General features: G+C 37.1%; 6 protein-coding genes across 9 annotated transcripts; 2 read left to right on the top strand and 4 right to left on the bottom strand.

Moving 5' to 3' along the window:
* The first annotated feature begins 121 nt into the window (after positions 1-121).
* On the top strand, positions 122-3298 carry LOC108810933 (uncharacterized). 2 transcript variants are annotated; one of them, XM_056987806.1, is made up of 15 exons: positions 122-369; positions 470-614; positions 733-845; positions 941-1013; positions 1118-1260; positions 1343-1486; positions 1578-1673; positions 1783-1897; positions 1991-2109; positions 2140-2179; positions 2267-2304; positions 2388-2480; positions 2571-2654; positions 2753-2899; positions 3039-3297. In XM_056987806.1, exons 1-15 carry the CDS (start codon positions 298-300, stop codon positions 3171-3173), a joined length of 1557 nt encoding a protein of 518 aa, XP_056843786.1. In that variant the 5' UTR covers positions 122-297; the 3' UTR covers positions 3174-3297. The 2 variants fall into 2 exon arrangements, with proteins under 2 accessions (XP_056843786.1, XP_018438501.1); XM_018582999.2 differs by having other exon boundaries at positions 1991-2179; positions 3039-3298.
* A 902-nt stretch (positions 3299-4200) lies between these two features.
* Positions 4201-5760, bottom strand: LOC108806291 (60S ribosomal protein L13-1). Its single transcript, XM_018578362.2, has 5 exons — positions 5617-5760; positions 5113-5231; positions 4889-5022; positions 4647-4805; positions 4201-4556 (listed from the first exon to the last, which is right to left on the bottom strand). The coding sequence occupies exons 2-5, from the start codon at positions 5216-5218 to the stop codon at positions 4335-4337; spliced, it is 621 nt and encodes a 206-aa protein (XP_018433864.1). The 5' UTR covers positions 5219-5231; positions 5617-5760; the 3' UTR covers positions 4201-4334.
* Positions 5761-7459: 1699 nt separating this feature from the next.
* Positions 7460-10011, top strand: LOC108805733 (uncharacterized). Its single transcript, XM_018577664.2, has 5 exons — positions 7460-8679; positions 8761-8819; positions 9062-9190; positions 9287-9422; positions 9501-10011. The coding sequence occupies exons 1-5, from the start codon at positions 7972-7974 to the stop codon at positions 9888-9890; spliced, it is 1422 nt and encodes a 473-aa protein (XP_018433166.1). The 5' UTR covers positions 7460-7971; the 3' UTR covers positions 9891-10011.
* Positions 9894-13292, bottom strand: LOC108810020 (uncharacterized protein At3g49055). 2 transcript variants are annotated; one of them, XM_056987524.1, is made up of 6 exons: positions 12866-13292; positions 12710-12786; positions 12503-12614; positions 12288-12404; positions 11909-12200; positions 9894-10447 (listed from the first exon to the last, which is right to left on the bottom strand). In XM_056987524.1, exons 1-6 carry the CDS (start codon positions 13160-13162, stop codon positions 10350-10352), a joined length of 993 nt encoding a protein of 330 aa, XP_056843504.1. In that variant the 5' UTR covers positions 13163-13292; the 3' UTR covers positions 9894-10349. The 2 variants fall into 2 exon arrangements, with proteins under 2 accessions (XP_056843504.1, XP_018437649.1); XM_018582147.2 differs by lacking the exon at positions 9894-10447 and having other exon boundaries at positions 11742-12200.
* Positions 13293-13423: 131 nt separating this feature from the next.
* LOC108813261 (U-box domain-containing protein 32) lies at positions 13424-17400 on the bottom strand. Of its 2 annotated transcripts, XM_018585772.2 has the most exons (9): positions 17033-17400; positions 16556-16677; positions 16314-16435; positions 16116-16220; positions 15831-15976; positions 15609-15751; positions 15209-15358; positions 13818-15068; positions 13424-13715 (listed from the first exon to the last, which is right to left on the bottom strand). In XM_018585772.2, the coding sequence occupies exons 1-9, from the start codon at positions 17196-17198 to the stop codon at positions 13533-13535; spliced, it is 2388 nt and encodes a 795-aa protein (XP_018441274.1). In that variant the 5' UTR covers positions 17199-17400; the 3' UTR covers positions 13424-13532. The 2 variants fall into 2 exon arrangements, with proteins under 2 accessions (XP_018441274.1, XP_018441275.1); XM_018585773.2 differs by lacking the exon at positions 17033-17400 and having other exon boundaries at positions 16314-16445.
* A 1920-nt stretch (positions 17401-19320) lies between these two features.
* LOC108811695 (UPF0496 protein At3g49070) lies at positions 19321-20849 on the bottom strand. Its single transcript, XM_018583785.2, has 2 exons — positions 20606-20849; positions 19321-20531 (listed from the first exon to the last, which is right to left on the bottom strand). Exons 1-2 carry the CDS (start codon positions 20652-20654, stop codon positions 19465-19467), a joined length of 1116 nt encoding a protein of 371 aa, XP_018439287.1. The 5' UTR covers positions 20655-20849; the 3' UTR covers positions 19321-19464.
* Positions 20850-20969: the final 120 nt, after the last annotated feature.

Below are 20969 nucleotides of genomic sequence, written 5' to 3'. Positions count from 1 at the left end.
ACGTGGAAGTTTGGTGGATGGTGATAGGCTGATTTAATTTGCACATGTGGATAGGCGAAAAGGAGCTCATATTCTCTTTTTAGTAGTATAATAGATGCTGAAAATAATTTGGAGAAAGAAAAGGGGCCTTATTTCCATAACATTGCGCTTTAGGTCAAACTCAGCGGAGAAACAAAGATGAGAACTTGACGATCAAGCCACGCTCCTCAACTGGCGAAAGCAGTCTCCGTTTGGAAAACTGTCCTTTCTATTGAGTTTGTGTGTGTTGCAAGCAGGTAGAATACAACAACACGAATCATGACTGCGACCGAGTATGGCATCGTCTACGCCGTCCACATCATCACTGTCGAGTTCGGTCCCATCGTATCGGTAAAACTGAAACCCTTTTCTTAAAAAAAAACTTTTGTAGAGGATTTGATCGCATGACTTCCGAATGAAGAGTTTAAGTTAAGTGTTTGGTTCTTTACAGAAAGTCTGTGAACGTCTTCTTCGTAAAGGACCTCTTTCCTTGCGAGAGATCGCGAAGTCAGACATCAATCATAACAAAGTCAAGGATATTCTCTCCCTTCTGATTCATCACAACTGCGTCCAAGCTTTTTCTCTTGAGCCGCCTGGTTAGTCTTTTGTTTCGCCAAAGATTAGGCATATAGATTCTCATGTATTCTTTTTTTTTCTTCTAAGTAGCTCAAACACATGACACTAATTATTGTAAATTTTAATTATGACATGTAGATGGTTCTGATAGCAAAGCTATTGTACAGTACATTGTGATGTTTAACAACATTATTCATCGTGTGAGGTTTGACAAGTTTTCCAAGGTTGTAAACGAAGAGCTTGGCCCTCAGGTTTGCTTCTCCTGCATGCATCTTCATCATTCTGTTCAATGTCTCGTTTCAAGACGTATTAATCTTAACTATACCGTAACTCTATATATGTGCAGTGCGGCTCAGTTTTTGATGCTTTACTTACTAGCGGGAGGCTTACTTTGGGACAGCTGATCCAAAAAGACAGCTGTAAGTCCATCTCTTGTACTCTCTCATTGCAGGCATTGGGTTTCTGGTCTTTTTGTGTATCTCATTACTGATATCTTAATCTGTGTTTTTTATAACATGATCAGGTACAAAAAAACCAAAAGGTTCGAAAGAGATGAGAGATTCTCTTCGGAAACTGGTTGCTGCACGTTTTGTTGAGCGAGTTCCTTCTCCCGAACCTGTTCTTGGCAACAAAGAAGGCCCGGCCCAAAAGAAAAGAGGCGCCAAGGTACAATTCATACTTAGACCTACCTACCTACGTACCTGTTCATGAATGCAAGCCACATGACTCTCTCTTTGGAACTGTGCAGATTTTAAAAGAACCGGAGGAAACATTAGAGGAACGTGTTCTTGAAGCTTCAACTCCAGTTGAATCAATAAGGTTTCCTCTTATTTTTGAACAAGGTTCAAGTTCATCTTCGGCAGATAACGACAGCAACATCTCTGAGGGGAAGGTATCAACATTCTTACCATAATCAGTTTTTGGTTATTTTGTGCATGTAGCACTAAATATACTTTTTTTTTTTGAACCGAAATGTATTTCAGCGTAAAGAACGTGATGTAGACTCATCATCAGATGCGAACAATGAAGTAGTCTGGCGTCCTAATTTCGAGGAGCTCATCCGCCGCCTTAGACATAAGGTTAGTTACATGTGTTTCTCTTTAACGTTGTTTCATGAGCCATTAAACTCTTGTTTGATTTCAAGCATTGTACTCCTACTTCATCACCTGTTTCCCCTGTTTCTTTAAGGCGTGTGTGGAGATAGTGAAAGAGCGGAGAGATGACCAAAGATGTGCCATTGTCTTGAATGCAATGTTAGAACTAGGAAGATCTCAGGAGAAGAAAGTGAAAACCGACAAGTCGGGTAACATTATCTGTCTGAGATTTATTTGCTTGAAGTTCCCATAGTGTGTGTTTTGGTGGTGATTTGAACATATTGCACTTGTCTTCTTTTCAGTTCCAATGTCGAGGGATTCCATTTACGAAGAGGTTATAAAGACTGAAGAAGGCCGTGACATGCTAGACGACAAAGTTAAAAAATGCCTTGAACAATTGAGTGCAACGTCTTCTTATCTAATGTTACCAAAAAAAACGTCTTCTTATCTACCAGCGTTTGTGATAAGAACTGATGATTCATACATAGTTGGTATAATAGTAACTTCCTTCTAAAATATATATGGTTAATTAAATCGATACATACTTTGGATTTCAAACGTCCTCATCTATTTTGCAGATTATAAATCCATCATCAGCGTAGCACAGAAAGATGAGGTGTGTTCCATATATATATATACATGTTTTTTTTTCTATAAACATTTCTGGATATAAAATGAAATCTTTTGAGATGGTTTCAGGTGGAATCATTAGTTATGAAAAGATACGGGAAAGAAGCTTTAAGAATGTTCAGATACTTATCACAGGAAGACCGTTTTGTTGAGACCGATAGGGTTAGTTACCTTTTATCTACTAATATAAACGTATTCAAAAGTTAATAATGGTTTCTAAATCCTTACAACAAGTTTTTATCTTGTGTGAAGATTGCTAATGCCTTGCTGACTGAAAAGAAAGTCACACCACAAATCCTTATGAAGATGTGGAAAGATAGTTACTTGCACATGCAGGTATGCAGACTTCTTTTACCAACTTGAAATAAAATCTTTAAGCTTCAAAAAAAAAACTGGTAATCTAAGATTCTTTGTTGTCCTGTTTTTTGTTGTAGAAATTGGTGGTGACAGGAGTATATGTGCCCTTCCTATTGTGGAAGGTAGACAAGGCGATTGCATGGAGGAAAATGTTGGATGAGATGTACCATGCTTCCTTAAACTTGAGTCTCAGGTTGATCCATGAATCAGATTCCGAGAGAGAGGTTAGACTTGCACTTAAAATCCATTGAGATTTTCCTAGAAAAAAAGAGAGTAGATTTTGATGGGGTTTTCAATCTATATGCCTAGACAAGTGTATAATTTTTTTTTTGGTGTGTGTCTGTCTGTGTGTGTGTGGGGTAGTTGCTGCTGCTGCCTGTGGATAAACTGGAAGGAGGATTAAAGAACAGACGAAAGAAGATCGATGATAAGACTATATTGCTGTCTAACGCTAGGCTTAACCTTGATGATGCCATAATGCTTTTTCATGACTTCTAAACTCTAAATATTCTAAAAAATGGAAACCATTTGTAGTTTCATTTATTTAATTAGTTGGTTAGTTTGGTTTTGTTTTCCATTTTAATGGATTATCCACCTATCATATACATGTAACGGTTTCTTTTTGGGTATTTAATTCACCTCTAATATTTTGCTATTTGTTGCATCTAAAATAGAATAGTTAATTATATAATAGAAGTGAAATTTACTCCTGTATATTTCTCTAAATAACAATCATGTAGTCGTAAAAAAATCAGCTGTAGAAGGAAGGTTAGCTTCTAGTTCTTGTTAATCCGTTCACTGTTACCGTGTACTGACACAAACCCCCGGTGGTGTCTGCCTGGTCTCGTTAGGATTAAAAAGATTAAATCTTCCAAGGTATCTGTTCCTTGTTTATTTGATGGGAATGGACTTTTACATAGATTTGTGAAAAAAAAACGACATTTACAGAGCTTGTTTGCGGCCTCATTCATCAACGCTTGCATGGACCGGACCTGTGAGAAACTCCAATGACTCTGTGCATTTATTTTGATTGTCTAATAAACAAATATCCCCAACCAGTTTTCATTAACTTGATGGGTTTGCTCTGTGGCATGTGTTTGCATTATACAATTTCATCTTTGACTGCAAGCAAAGAGTTACCCAAACAGTGGTGCTATCTGCCAAGCTATCTTGCAGGTTACCCAAACAGTGGTGCTATCTGCCAAGCTATCTTGCAGGCCATGGATGCTCCTCTAATTTGCACCAGGTTCATTTTCTTCTTAATCCCTATTTATTTATGTGTATAGTTTGTGGTAATTGTACTTTTATATGACTGGTGAAATTAATGATAGCGAGAAACGGCCATAAGAAAATGAATGGATGACCGACTGATCCAACCCAGTTGGTGACATATGGACCAGAGGTACAAACAAATTATTCTTCTTTTTTTTTTAGAAACCACAAATTATACTAAAACAAATTATTCTAAAATTTGAAAAAATACTGATATCTCAATCTTTCAATAAAGATTGAGGAAGTAGAGACATGTGTGAAATGATCTTTTTCCATAAAATTCAAAAAAAAGTAGCAGCAAAATCTTTCAAGGATAACAAAAACAGAGTCTGATACACAAAGATTAAGATCAAAACGATGAAGGCAAGATAGAGAGGAAGGATCTCCTCACTTCTTCTCCTCTTTCTCAGCATCAGCAGCTCTCTTGGCTCTAGCACCTGCATGTCTCTTGTTAGTGCGCTCCAGACGAATCTTGTCATAAGCCTTGAACGATTTCATCTCAGCGGTAAGCTTCACAAGCTCCGTTGCAGGCTTCTCACGGACAATAGGCATGTAGTCACCCTGGACTTGAGTGGCATTGGCCAACTCCTCTGGAGTAGAATCACCAGCCTGAAACAAAATAAACTCTTGAGCTTAAGATCTAAATCCAATCTAAAGATGAGTTCATAACTGGAAGATTGTTGTTTTCGAAGAAGTTACCTTGACCTTCCTGGCACGACGCGGGAAGATGACCAACTTAGCCTTGTAGGTTTTCAGCCTCTGGACATTGGATTGAAGACCCTCGAGAGATCTGTTCTTGCGGCGATGGTCAACAGAAATACCGATGGTTGGTGCCAACTTCTTGGGGATTCCAGCAGCCTTATTCAATCCAAGACATATAAATAAATATCCAACAAGAAATGAATCATGAAAAACAAAAGAAAAAGAATAAGATTACAAACCTTGAGCTCTTCAAGAGTGAACCCTTTACCGGTTCTGACCTTCATGTTGTACTTGAGGGTCTGACCGTGCACAACAGGACGGAGAGGTCCAGAAGTGGGACGGGGGAAGATCTTCACAGCCTTCTTTTGCCTCGCTGATTAAACACAAGTCCAGATTAAATACAGAGAGAGAGAGACTATAGTAACAAATCAAAAAATGAAACATAGAAAACATCATCACTAACCAACTCTTCTTCTGGTTTTCCTGGCAGGCTGGTTGAACCAAGTCTTGACATAGTTCTGCCAGTGCTTCTTGAAGTGACCATTCGGGATGACATTGTTGTGCTTCATTTCTTCAGCTCAGCTGCAAAATAATAATTGAGATTCATAATCTTCAAAACTACACAGCAGTTCACATTATAAAACTTTACACTGCAAAACTAAGACATCTCTAAGATCAAACAAGTGAAACTGATAAAGAAACCAGTAACATGTCCAGGATCTAGACAAAACCATTCTAAAAACGAAGACTTTCTAGCGAAAAATCTCAAATCTGTAAAATTCGATAGACGAAATCACATTAACAAGTGAAGAACCTAAACAGTGAAACTGTAGTCATCATAAGCCACTCGAAAGGTCGATACTTCCATTCATAAAACACTAAGCAAATCAACAAACTGATGATATGTAGGCTTCGTAATGATATAGACAACGAAGTAATCAGAGGGAACAGAGAAGAGAGGTCTTACAAGTTGCAGAGATGCTTCCTTCCTTTCTCCTGCGGCCGAGACGAGAGAAATGTCTTCTACCTTTCTTTGATGAAAATCTTATAAATACTAAAACCCTAATAGCTGCTACCTGTTCGACGCTTTTTTGCGATTGGGCCTTTCCTGAAATGGGCTGGACTGATTAGAAGCCTTTTTTCTTTTTTTAGGAAAAGATGATGGACTCGGTTCAAATTTGAAACCAGAGAACCGATGCGTCGAGTTTGTTACTCGGTTAGAGTTTTATGCTGAGAGAGTGCTTTGAGTTGAGGTCTTTGATTTCACATAAAGCTCCGGTTCTAATAGACTTTGAGTTTGTATGTTGGAGGTAACCATGGTGCTTCGGATCTTGGGAACATGGATTATAATGCCATGTGCTTTAAATTATTACTGGAGTGGAGTTAGTTACCCCTTGGGCCTAATGTTGGATTATTCAAACGTCCGAGTGAACTGTATAGTGTGGCTGCAATTAAGTTTGTGATGAAAAAGACTAAACTAACTTTCCTAGATTATTTATAAATATTTAAAAATTACTTATAAAAATTTATAAACCAAATTTTATAACCAAATGTTAAAAGCATTTTGATTAAATATATTTTTGAAAAGTGGTATCTAAATTATAGTATCAAACAATCTATGTTCTAATAATTATAATATTTTATCCGGCTTTTAATAGAAGATATTATATTTTTTTTTGAAATTACATGACATTTTCAATTTTAATATAAAATTATTAATTTTTATAATATATAAATTTATTTATTTAAAATTTTATCTTTTAAAATTGTGTCTTGTTAACTAGTTAATGATGTTTTTATTTTTTAAATTTACAAAATTCAATGTTTTTAGTCTATATGCACAATTCCAAAACGTGAAATAATCAAAATGGAAAGAATATCGTATAAATTGCATTGGTCTTAGCTGTATTGGTTTTGTGATCTTTCTGTGGACTTGGAATGGAATAAACCGAAAAATGTACCATTGTTTGTTGTTTTATCCTGAAACATTTGTCAGGGTTGAGTACGAATGTGAACAAGAAGATGAGAAAGAAGTGGCCAACTCAGTTACAAAAAGAAAAACGTGGCCACCTACGTATTATGTGATGCTCGACGAATTGACTAGCGTGGTCAGTGTTCAGACTCATGTGAGCTTGTGTTCGAAAGCATGATACAATGTCTTGGGTAATTGGTAAAAGCGGGGAAATGTTGTGCCTGAAACTTGTGAAGGGAGGGGTGGGGGTAGTATTAGTTAATCGAATATTGCATAATAAATTATTGTAAAAATAGAAGAGACAAAAAGCTAAATGATTGATTGCATGATTCGGTGTACTAGTTGAAATTTAAGCTTTGTAATAACAGAAGTTTGTTGGTCCGCATGAAGGCAAATATTTGACCGTTTGGTGATTACTGGTTAGTATATATAGTTACAGACCGTAGCTAACAGCCTAACGACCTAGCTTGATTAGTTGTAGTTAAAACTATGATGAATTTTTAGATTTTTATTTATGAAACCACCGTATATAAAAAGCCCAGACTCATTTTCAGTACCCCACAATTGTGAAATATGTACCTAATCAGTTTAAATTTTTGCGACCGACGAAAATGACCAAATACCTATTCGACTACCACAAGTCCACAACTATATAAAACCAACAAATTAATCATCTCTTAATTTCGTAATTCAAAATTTCTACTCACTAAGTCCAAGTCCAAATAATTTCTAATATTATCATCTTTTCCTGAAAAGAAAATAAACCAAAAAAAATAATTAACAGCAAGTTAAGTGATTTAACTTTCACAAAAATTGTCAAAAAACAGTAAATATTTTAGTTATCTAAATCCAAGCTCTGCAAATGTCCCAAATTCACTGCCGTAATCCCCCACAAGAAAGAGAGAAAAGCGAGCACGAGTCCGGCGAGTTTTGCCTTCTTCTACAACAGTGGCGTGAATTCCATTTCACCTTCCTTCCTCCTCCTCGCACTATTCTCCGCTTTCCACGGGACAAAACTTCCCTACCTCTCTCCTTCCTTTTATGAGCTTCAGAAGAAACGTGTCTTGTGCTGCTGAGATCTAATCCTCTTCTTGATATCCTCTCAAGAGTAGCAACTACAACTTCAAATCTTCAACTTCATCCTCACCAAAGTTTGACTTTTTCCCCCTTCCCATTTCTCCTATTGATTCTTCAGTTCTTACATTATCCTTTCACAACTGCTCCTTCTGTCCAAGATTCTTCAGTTGGGTCTCCTAAAAGTTTTCAACTTTCTTTTATTTCAACACTAAAAGTTTCCGCTTTATGCTGATGATGATGATGATGGCGTTATAACTGATTCAAACCTGTTTCATGTCGATTCTATGCGGCTGTTGCCCTCTTCTAGAATGCGTTTACTGTCTCGGCTGTGCACGCTGGGCTTACAAACGCTGTCTCCACACGGCCGGCCACGACAGCAAAGACTGGGGACTCGCCACGCCCCACGAATTCGAACCCGTTCCTCGGTTCTGTCGCTACATCTTATCCGTCTACGAGGACGATATCAGAAACCCTCTGTGGGAGCCTCCGGAAGGGTACGGTATAAACCCTGACTGGCTGCTTCTCAAGAAGACTTACGAAGACACTCAGGGCCGTGCTCCTGCTTACGTGCTGTATCTCGATCATGATCATAGAGACGTGGTTGTTGCCATCCGGGGTTTGAACCTGGCGAAGGAGAGTGATTACGCTGTGCTGTTGGATAACAGGCTCGGGGAGAGGAAGTTTGACGGTGGGTATGTGCACAACGGGCTGTTGAAGGCTGCTGGTTGGGTGTTGGATGAGGAGTGTGAGGTTTTGAGAGGGTTGGTGGTGAAGTATCCGGGTTATACTCTGACGTTTGCTGGGCACTCGTTAGGGTCTGGTGTGGCTACGATGCTGGCTTTGTTGGTGGTTCGAAGGCCGGATAGGTTGGGGGATATTGAGAGGAAGAGAGTGAGGTGTTTCGCTATTGCGCCTGCGAGGTGTATGTCGTTGAACTTGGCTGTTAGATATGCGGATGTGATCAACTCTGTTGTGCTTCAGGTGTGTGTGTGTGTGTAAATTGCATCAAATGGGTCTAACTTCATTCTAAAAAGATTTGTTTCTTATTGTTTTTTACTTTAGGATGACTTCCTGCCTAGGACAGCTACGCCTTTAGAAGACATATTCAAGTCGCTTTTCTGGTAAAGCTAAACTTAGTTATAAGACCATTCTAATATGCAGAGAGGGTTTATGAAAGTATGTTTTTTTTTTTAGAAACTTTTAAAGATGGCTCACAATTTAGTTTTTTTTTATCTTCATGATCTTTTGGTGCAATTTTGATTCATCTCTTTCACTTGCAAAGAGCTTTTGTTAGTACCATTTGTTTTGTTCCATTACTCTGCTTACTTGTAATGGGTTTAAGTTTTGTTTTTTGTGTGGACAGTTTACCATGTTTGTTGTGTATAAGATGCATGAAGGATACATGTATTCCAGAAGAAAAGATGCTCAAAGATCCAAGGCGGCTTTACGCTCCTGGTCGCATGTATCACATCGTCGAGAGAAAGCCTTGCAGGTAACATAACACACACAAATCATCTATAGATATTACTCACACTTCACTTAGTTGTAATCATTTTGATTTTGTTTTTTTTTGGTAAAATGGTTGCAGATTAGGAAGATTCCCTCCGGTTGTGAAAACAGCAGTGCCAGTAGACGGAAGGTTCGAACACATTGTACTTTCTTGTAACGCAACATCAGACCACGCCATCATCTGGATCGAACGAGAAGCTCAGAGAGCTCTCAACGTAAGTCTCCAACCACACCAACCCTCCTTCAAATCAAATCTTTCACCGGTTACTGATTCTAGCTTTTGCATTCTGTAGCTAATGGTGGAGAAGGAGAAGAGAATGGAGATACCAGAGAAGCAGAGGATGGAGAGACAAGAATCATTAGCAAGAGAACACAACTTGGAGTACAAAGCAGCTTTAAGACGAGCAGTAACCTTAGCTGTTCCTCACGCTGACTCCATCTCCTCTGAGTACGGGACATTTGACAAAGCTGAAACAGAAGAAGACGAAGAAACAGAGGAGGAAGAAGAAGAAGAAACAGAGTCGAGTGCATCAATGGTGGGAGAACCATCCTCGTCCTCTGTTCGTCAATCGTACAAGAGAAGAAGGAACCGTGGTGTTAGTTGGGACGAGCTGATCGAAAGTCTCTTTGAGAGAGACGAGTCTGGTAATTTAACATTCGAGAAATCAGATTCGCGACGTTGATCGAATCGAAAGTGTTTTTTTTATTGTATGTGTAGAAAAAAAGACAGATGTTTATTACAATCATTATCGTACAGACCAAATTGGTCTGAGTTTATTACAGAAGAAGATCTCTTTCTCTTTCTCTCCTAGTGTCGGAATTTGAAAATTAGGGTTTTTTGCTGGGTTGAGGAAGAGCGCAAGAGGATCTGAAAGCTTCTACCTGAGACTGACACTTGGAGTGATCTCCTTTGTTTTCTTCCAAGCATTTCTTCAGAGCTTCTACGTCGCACGATGAAGCGATCTTCTTCACCGTTACATTTTCTTGTTTCTTCGCTTCTTCCATGGTCGCCGTCGTGGTCTTTGTCCGAGGACTTGTTGTATTTTGGCTGCTGAAGAACGAGCGAAGACTACCTCTATACTATTCACTACCGAACGGCAACGTTGGCGTGTTGCAGGGCTTCTTATACTGTGGGCGGCCCATTAAACGAATAGCTTTCTTATTCGTGTGAAACGACGGGCTTTTGCTTTTGTTTGTAGAGCGGCACCGTATGGGCACATTGCATACTTGATTAACATCCCTAATCCATGGTTTTACCAATGTTGATTAAGAATTTTATTAGTTTTTGGAAAAAAATCATCTAAATCATCGACTTTTAAAATATTGTTGAAATAAAATCCTATTTTTTTTCTGTAAACTAAAACATTTAATTTTTGTCAACAAATCATTGTTTTAGTCAGATCGTTAGCCAACAATTACAGTTGACTAGTCGTATACTTAAAATGTCTCTTAAAATTGATGTTTTTTTGACAAAACATAAATCAATATAAAGAGTGGATATTAACTTTTAGAATAAGTTATTTAATAACTATAATATTTTAAAAATATGAATATTGAATAAATAACAATAAATTATTGTTCATTATTAATATATTTTTGATTCTTAGAAGAACAAAATTAATGGTATATTGATTGTTCATGATTCTAATGATGTATCAATATTTTTGATCTTAATAATCTTTGGGGAAACTTATTTTTCATTAAAATGTAGAATTTTGAAACATATTTATAGAAATTATGTAAATTGATAAAGAATCCATCAACCGGTAACTCTTTTCGTTTGAAAATCAAAAGTTGAATTAACATTTCACTAAGAAATTTTCCAACAGTAAAATGATAAACCTAAATGCAAAATAATATTATATAAATATTTATGAAAACTAATCGTTAATAATTATAAAAATTCGTCATAATCATTTTATAACTAAATATTCAATTAATGATATGTTAACTGATTATTTTATAATATAAATGAAAATTATAGATTTTTTTTTACTTTGAGAAAATGAAAAATTTATATTTTTTGGTTTGAATTGTTTTTATTTATAATTTTATTTTAGTATTACAACTATTAGAAATATTTTTTTCAATATTAAAATCTAATATTTTGGAAAAATGTTGATTTATATCTGTGCGAAAAAGTTATCAACTTTAGAAACTATTTTAGGTGTATTATTAATCAATAATTATACTTGACTAACAATATGAATAAAAATGATATGATCGACAAAATTTATGATTAAAATAACTTATTAATAAAAGTTGAGTGTTTTTTTATTTACTAAAAAATTCAGTGTTTAAAAATTCTGAATTTTCTGAATATCCGGAACAATCCCGCCCCTAGCTATAATGTTAGTTTGTTCCATTTTATTAATGTTATCATTTGCAAATTCTTGTAGAATAGAGAAGTTATGTTCAAAGTTCACTAAAACTAGTAATTTGTTTTCGTGTTGTTTAATATTCTACTATTACTAGAAGCAGTCATAGATATCGATTGAGTCAACAAAATTTACTTTATAGAATACTATTCTATTTGATAACTTCGTTAATATAAACTATAATATGTCTTTCTTATATTAAATAATTATCAACTCTATAGTCATACCATATTTGCTATACACAGATACAAATCACTACTACTAGATCAAGCACCATATCGTAACAGTGCTCTATTGCTTATGCATGAAAAAACTTTCAGTACCGGTCACAGCAGAAGCAGAAGCAGCAGGAAAAGGCCACAACGGCCAACACCAGAGATACCTAACTTTTCTGCGTCTGCGTTCTGAAGACTCTGCTTCTTCCAGTTGGCGGTATTGATGTTCAATGCGGTTGAGAAGTTCAGCTATTCTTCTCTCAGACAATCGCAGCGATCTCTCAGCTGCTTCTTCTGCGGTCATTGCGGCTTTAGCCAATTCTTCTTTCAGTTTTAGTTTCCCTTCTGATATTGACAATGCTGATCTCATCTTCTCAACCTCTGCCTTCAGAACCTCTATCTGAATTGTAAGAAATTTGCTGTTGTTTAGTTATGCTCGTCTGTTTTTGACAAGCCTTCTAAGTATGGAATAGTGAATGAAACTTACGAGTTCATTGCGTTCTTCGACCTCGCGCTGTCCTGCTTCAACTTCTAGCTCGCAAGCTTCTCTCCATCTACTTGCTTCTGATTCAGCTTCTCTTATTACCACCAATAGCTCTTCTACCTTTGGTTTAATTAGAAAAAATAAAAACAAAACTCTCAAGTAAGCGATTTAATTTTACTACACAACTGAGAAAACAGGAAGTAGAAGTAATACATTACGTTTTGAGATAGAAGTCTCTCTTGGTTTTGCAGCTTGTCGATATTCATCTTGTTCTCTTCTATTGTCTGAGCTTGTTCCTCTGTAACTTTCTTCAACCGTGCTTCTTCTAACCTGACATATCATGAAGATGACATTTTATCTTCTTACCATAATCCATCATCATTTATCTCTTGATCTCAAGAATAAGAATAATAAAAGATAACAACCGTGATTCTTCCAATGAGAGCTTGAGCTGAGAGATCTCTTTCCGTAGATTCTTCATTGTTTTCTCTATTGCTACAACCTGTTCATATCACCAGTAGATTTCATTATAATCTAAACCTTTGTTTGATTGATTCTTGTTGCCAAAGAAAAGGACATACCATACTATTCTCTTCTTCACCTTCTTCTTGTTCATCCATGATGAGATGTCCGGTTTCTGAGCTTTCATGTACTGATTCCTTAAACCCAAAACCAAACCCTATGCTCTGCAACCCTCTTCCTGCGATTTTCAGCAACGCTGATCTCTTCTGCTCATTCGTCGCTTTCAACTGCTTCTCTACAGCTTGTTTCTCAGACAAAGCAGCCCTTAATAAAACCTTCAAGTCTCTGTTTTCATCTTGCAAGAATTCCACACTTGTTTTTAACTCCATCGATTCCATGAGCCTCTCCACACTCATTTCAACCTTGTTGATTATCTTCAAGATTCTCTATTAGTGAGGACGCAAAGTATGCATGTCTGATAGATTTTAATTTTGCCAAATACCTAACAGTCAATCGAGTCATTTATCTTCAACGTTTTATATTAGAATGTGAATATACGTAACTATAAAATTGTTAGGTAGCACATTTTGAAGACTTTAAGATAAGCACCAAGAGAGAATGACCGGTAAGAAACATGTTTAAACCAGTAGACACTAAGTAACCTTTCATATTTCGAATTATAAACTGGCGATATATATATATATGTGGGCTTTATATATTTAAGCATACTTTACAAAGCGACAAATCTAAAAAAGAATTGCGAGCTTGATGCAAAAGTAAATGTAATCACCATTGGTTATGCCAATCTTGGATAGCATGATGAAGAGCGTGATTAGGTATGAGATTGCAATCTTCCATCTTCAGATTTGTCATCGGTGACGTATCATGCCCATTCGCTAACCATTCCCTTATTGCTTCCGCTTCGTACGTAAACCCATCTGCTGCTATCAAAGGATCTTTCATCACTTCCTGTCGTACAGACAAACAAACAACGATGCTATTAAGTTTTTGTCTTAATCCTCTGATCATCAAAACTCTGTTTAGACCACTAAAACTCTCAGAGACAGTTACCTGAAAAATGGGGCATAAGTAATGAGAAGGAGGCTTGCGTGGAGGGTTTTGGTTGGAATTGTTGTATGACGATGTTTCTGATAAAGGAGCTTTCATGCGATTTATATTCCTTAGAACAACGGCCAAGTCTGGTCGATTCGACGGGTTTCTCTTACAGCAACGTATGGCTATAATAGCTAGCTTTTTCCCTCGTGCGGCTGGCCAGTCTCCTCCTGAATTATCCAGCACCGCGCTGATGTTATCATTCTCCACAGCGCATTTGACATCTCTCAGTACCCCAGAGAGAGGTCTTCTGGTGAGAAGCTGAAGCAGAATCATCCCAAACGAGTACACGTCTGATCCCGGCGTCATTTCGCCGGAGACAAAGTAATGTGGATCTACGTGAGGATCGGATTTGTCGATTGGGATCAGCTGAGAGATCCCGTAGTCGCTGATCTTGGTGACGAGGTTGGAGTTGAGGAGAATCTTGGAGGGTTTTAAGTTTCCATGAATGATGCAAGGAAGGTTTGAATGAAGAAAGAGGAGTGCAGAGCATATCTCAGAGGCGATCCTGATCCTAGTTTCCCATGGAAGAGCAGGAACGTTGTTTGCAGACGAGGAGAAGCAGTCTTGGAGGCTTCCGTTGGGAATGTATTGATAAATAAGAGACCGAGACTCTGGACAAGTACCCATTATTGTTACTAGGTTTGGATGCCTTACTCTCCTTAAAATCTCCACCTTACGCTCGAACTCAAAGTGATTCTGGGAGCCATATGATGGCAACATCTTCACAGCAACTTGAAGATGTTGTTGAAGATTCCCTTTGTACACACTTCCGTGTTTGCCTTCTCCAAGCTTCGAGGACGGATCAAACTCGTCAGTAGCTTCATTGATTTCCACGAAAGAATAGTCGAGCATTTCTGAGCCTGAAGAGTACTCTACAGACTTTCCTTTTATCAATCTCTTCAATGCGTTTACTTCCTTTATCGCATTCTCGTGATCGATCCTGATCTCGTCCCTTTTCTGCCTGAAGCTTTTCAAGAGCTCCATGGCAGTATCGAATTTCTCACCGTGTTCTTTTTCCAAGTCTTGTAGTCTCGTTACCTGTCTCTCCAACCTATGATTATCACCCTGAACTATCTCAAGCTTTCTCATGAATCGATTCTTCTGCTCTGTTGCCGTCTTTACTTCATCCTTTTCTTTCTCTAGCAATTCCTCTAGTTTATTTCTTCGATTCAACTCCTTAGTGCATAAGCCGTCCAAGGCTTTGGCCTGTGAGATGGCAAGGCAGAACCAAAAAAAAATATATAGACCGTGAGAACTAGCAGATACGGATAGATACTACCACTTTTGAAAACCATCATCTTCATTTTTTTTTGTGTTACTGAGAAATAAATTGGAGTTCTACTAACCTTGCATAAAGCCTCCATGGTACTGTCATCCTCTTTAGATTCGTTCCGAGCTTCCTCCCCATACACAGTTCTCTCTGATTGGCTGATACCATGCATGGCTTTATCATACCTATGAACTTCGCGCGCTACATTCCCTTCACGTTTCTTCTCCTGAAATTCCCACAGGATCATGTTAAACTTCAAGCAGAGCTTTCAATATGTTGCAACACACAAAACTACTAACATAAATCGTTTCTATAAAATCACATTTTAAAACAGCTCTCTCTATATCAACAACTTGAAGACAGACCGGCCCTTGTAACTGTTTGCCAACTTATTGTCTTCTTACGCAAAGGAACCACTAAAGAGAATTATAGTTACTGCATTCATCAATATTAAAGATGAACCGAGCTATTCGTACCTCGACATATGAAGTAGTTAAGGTATCTGAGCCAACTAATTCTGGACCAACCGGCTCTCCAAAGGAAGAACCAGAACCTGAAGAAGGAGCCGGTCGTGGTTCCACCTTATCTTTCTCCAGTTGACTTGTGTCTTTCTCACCATCTGCACAATTCTATAACAAATTTACCATACAGAGACAAATACAACTGATAGCAAAGGATAGGGGTCTTGCAACCAGTACCTTGTTCAAGGAGGCTACGCCAATATCTTAACCTTCTCCTCATGTAAGAGGATTCCAGTCTTTCTGATCTTCTTGTCTCAGTATCTGAATCCAACTGTACTAGGGGAGGCATTGTTTGTGTGTTACTACTATCGTCATTCGTTGTCCTGTTTTTTTAAGAATGTTTCTTTTAGTTAATATGAATAGAGAGGTATAAAAAAAAACCGGTGGCAAAAGCAGTTAAGTGAAGGTGCTAAACTAGCATATCCGTCATTCACTCTTTCTAAAAGGCAAAAACGTTGTTACCTTGTAAAGATGAGGTAACCTTTACACAGAAACCAAATATGGCAGGAATCAGGAGCATTTTTGCATACGAATATGGATTTCTTGGACTTCAAATCCGTCATTCTCCTAAGCATTACAAATTTTAAATGGATAATGTGAATGTCAGGGTTGAGATGAAAAACATACAAGGAGATGAAAGATAGAATCATATCATAATACCAAGAGTAATGCTTATCTGATGCAGCTCCCATTACGAACCATTTAATATTGTGTCGAGCAATTAAGTCGACAATACCTTCCTCGATATTTTGTCCCGCAATGCAAAGTTTATCTGTTTGAACCTAAAAATTACTAATGTCAATTCATTAGTTTATTATATGAAAGGGTCCTGACTAGGAATGCCAAATGAGATAAAATAGGCCCTACAACACACAATACAAAAAAAAAGAGAGAATTAGTACCTCAGTATTCGAGAAAAGGCGTAGATAAGAATCCATAAGCTCCTCCACCTTTTGTTTATCAACACGCTCAATCACCTTGACTGCATGTTTCTTAAAGGTACCCCCAGCAAGTTTCTTGTGTGCTATTATAGGTAAAACAAAAAACAAATCTCAGACTGGTAAAAGGAAAAAAGCCATCAAAGCTCCAATTTCCACAAAGAGAAATAGATTTTTTACATTAAAAGACAAAGCAAACCAACAGAGTCTTCAAGCTTTTGTACAATGCACCAAAATAACAATAGTTAATCTTACTACTCTGTAACCAAACTAGAGTTATCATTATCCCTATAGTAAAAACATTAATAAATCTGAAGTTAGTGTCCAGTAATGATTTCAAAATTATCAGATTCCATCTAAGGTTTCATAATTCTTGAACAGATCTATACATTTTGATAATATAATTCAAGTAAACTTTTAAGCAGAAGAGATCTATCTCACTCCAGGAGGCGGGAGGAGCAGGGCGATGGACGTAAAGCAAGCAAATCTTCTTGCCGGAGAAGTTTCGAGCCGCCCACAACAGCGTCGTTTTGCTCCTCTCCACATCTTCCGCAACCGCCACGAAGATCGTCTCCTCCACATCTAAAGCTACTTCGTCTCCACCCATCTTTCGATTTAGCTATTATTCTACAAGCATTTTTTGTTCAGTTCCATAATGGAATGGAGAAGTTGCTTTTATATAAATGAAAAGTGGAGGAGATTCCTCGAATTGGAATCGTTTTATGAGTCGCTGACTCGGTTATGAGTCAACCGATTTTTACCTAATTGGAATTTTGAAGATAAGAAAAAAATAAAGAAAGAAAAGTGAACTTTTTCTGGATGAATAGTCTCTCCTACCACCACTGGAACCCAACCAAGGTAGTCCTATTTTATCAACCTGTAATTCTTTTTTTTATTATACAAAACTTAACATACACATGTACAAGATTTGGAGAATCTTTTGACAGATGCTGAACTTTTAGATCATCTCCAAGGCTTCATTCTATTTTTTACTTTAAAATAGAGTGACTCTATAATCAAGATGGAGTTTGTTCCAATGATACTCTATTTTAGAGTAAAAAATAGAGTGATAAACAAAAAAAAACAATTTACTCTATATTTGGAGTAAACCTATTTTTCACTCTATAATAGAGTGAGAAATAGAGTACCATTGGAGCATTTTTACTCTAAACTCTATTTTAGAGTGAAAAATAAAGTGGGGTTGAAGATGCTCTTAGTCGTTTTTTAAAACATTTCTTATAAAAATCAGGGAATACGACCTATTTCCCCACCATAACTATGATATAATAATAAATGTACACACAGTTTCGACCTCATCCTAATTGCACACCACCAAAGTATAACAACCTATTTCCACATACGAAGAAAATTCGAAACTCGTTTCCCCCTAAACTTTAAAAATCGAACTAATACCAACAAATAGTGGTTTAAAGTTGGTTAGTAGTGTTCCCTAAATCTAAACTTAACCAATGACTAACCTACTTAAATCAAAAACTACCCGATTATAACCCGTTTAAAGAATAAAACCCCGATTAAATTAACATCAACCAACCCATGACCCGAGTTAAACAAATTACAAACCCTAAATCATCAATTCTGTAAGGATTTGCCTTCGAATTTGACATCAAGTGGATAACTAATTCTCCACACCAACATCTCCTCGGAACACCAACAACACGACCTCTTGCTCGAGCGCTAGAGATTCCACTCGAATTTTCAGATTCATGACTCATACTTTCGAAGCCTGGGAAACGAAATCTCTCTCTGAATTTTTTTAGATTTTAGGATTCTAAGGGCATGAACTCGATTTGGGGGATTTTAAAGGGGGTTCGGGTCGGGTTTAAATTGATCCATAGTCGGATCTTTATCTGGTTCGAGATGTACCAATATAACTGGTTTACTATCGATTCATGTAATAAACCATTAAAACCAAGCCAAATCTTGGTATGTGGGGAAACGAGTTTCGAATTTTCCGCTTATGTGGAAATATGTTATTATACTTTGGTGGTATACAACTAGGACGAAGTCGAAACTTTGTGTACATTTATTACTATGTCATAGTTATGGTGGGAAAATAGGTTGTCTTTCCTAAAAATCATGATGTACTTTTTTGTATTAATTTTAAATATTTGATAATTGCATATATATTTATAATATTAACAGTTTTATTGATACTCAAACCAATTTACACAATCATTTTACAGCATTTTTTATTAATCTGGGAATATCGCGAACCTATGAAAAGATCCAGACTAATTTTTAGAGGAATACGTATGCTACGGATATACCATTTTTCTTGATATTCAGTCGTAAAACATAGATCCATATATATGTAGGTGTCCATGAACAATGTGAGTTAGTTTCACTCAGTAGATAAATTAAATCTAAAATATATTAGCATCCCATCTCCGTCTTCTTACGACCCGACCACACTGTCCTAGACATTATTTTACAACTTTAGAAAACATTACCATATCTGAAAAAGCATATCTGATATATTCCAAAGACAAATATATTTATAATTTAAACAAACAAATTATTAGTGTATATTTATATATTTAGGTAATTTATTTTTATTTTTAGATATTTTATAATTATAAAAAAAAAATCTTTTAAAAAAGGTTATCAATTTTTTTATAATTAAATGTACATCTTATATTAATTAATTTGAATATATCTATAGAAGATTGAAGTTTTGGGTAAGAATTTGTTTAACTAATTTTTTTATTAAGAAACAGTTTGACTAAATTTATTATAAGCATTTAGTAGCATTTTATAATTTATACATGCCTTTTTCCCGCAATATAAAGGAGATTTTACGTTTTAAAAATGGCAATCAACATGAAAGTACGTATATAAAGATTAGTACAGTGTTATTTGGATTTGGGAGCGAATGCACAATCAGGTGGATCATCCGAATGCATAATCTCTCTAGCAACAAGATTCCTTGCTCGATTAATAGTCATGAAACACAAGTATATATGTTCTTCAAGTTCATCAAGCTCTTCACCGAAGCTCTCTTCACATCTTTTCAACTCCCGAGCCACTTCTTCCCCGCCTCGAACCCGACCGGATCCTCTCCCAGCCCAAAACTCAGCCATGGCTCGTACGTGCTCCACTTCATCATTAATCCGAGTCACCAACCGGCTTATCGTGTCCAAATCACGGCTTAATATGTAAGTACCTTTGGCAGCCACGTCGAGACGAGCCGCAGCTTTCGATAGCTTATTCCTTAAACCAACCGGTTTGAACCGACCGGTTAAAAGGGTCGGACCGGCTATGAACAAAGCAAAGGCGTGGGAGGCTATGGTTACAATCAACGTAGTGGTTAGAGCCAAAACGAGAAGCCCTGAGCTATGAGTTAGTCCGTTGACGAGCTTGAGCTTGGCTCGTGTCTTGTCTCGGCTCGACTCTAACCGTTTTAACAGGTTTAAACAGCCGGTTCTGGTTAATTGAATCCGAGAACCCGACGAGATAAACGGGTCGAACCATCTTGATAGCTCCGTGAATTGGTCTAGAAAAGCCAACGAGTTATGCGTCTCGGGTTGAAATTTTGGTTTCAGAGATTCGTACTTAGAACGGAGACGATGGATGTTTTTAAGTAATAGCGTGCAAAGCAAGAAAGCGTTTGCTGTTTCCAGGAAGTAGTCAGAGAGAAGAGTTCGGGTGGGTCGTCCGACCCGGGATAAATCCAGGATCCTGTTGACGGTGTTCGGATCCGGTTCTAGCAGGTTATGTGCGAAGAGGCGGTATGACATGAGACGAGCCGACGTGGATGATGATTCGATCGGTGAAGACGAAGAAGACAACGTAGACTTTTTGCGGTTTAAGCAAATGACACGTGTCCAAAACTGATTGTATGATTCCGTACGGAATGCGTTTGCATATTCTTCTCTGACGTCCACGTCATCACCATCTTTGGGACTTGAATTTCCCGAAGCTGTATCAAAATATAGAACGTTGTAATAAAAACATCAGTGGTGGTAATAAAAAATAAAGCATAAGTTAGAAAACCTGTGGATGCAAGAATCCTTTTGATCTTTGATGAAACTTTTATGCCCATTTTATTACTTGAGATCTTGGATGAAGCAAAATAAATTTTCTCTTTCAGTATAGAGAGCTTTTGGTTTATGATGTTGGGTGAAGAAACTGAGAACGAGAAGATGAAGATTGTTTGCTTTTATTATATAGTTCGTGGTATGATTTATTGTCATAAATGAAAGATAAATAATAGAAATATTTGTTTTGGTTGCTAGAAATAGGGATATCCAAGAATTTGGATGGGAAACTATTAGTTTTATTAGTACTTGTAGTGGGAGTGAAGAAATATAAGAGACGTCGATGCTTGAATTGCACGTAATGTAAAATAGGGCATCCA

Source organism: Raphanus sativus, chromosome 6, assembly GCF_000801105.2.
Source record: "Raphanus sativus cultivar WK10039 chromosome 6, ASM80110v3, whole genome shotgun sequence".
NCBI classification, from domain to species: domain Eukaryota; kingdom Viridiplantae; phylum Streptophyta; class Magnoliopsida; order Brassicales; family Brassicaceae; genus Raphanus; species Raphanus sativus.
This window is presented reverse-complemented; position numbering and strand designations above follow the sequence as displayed.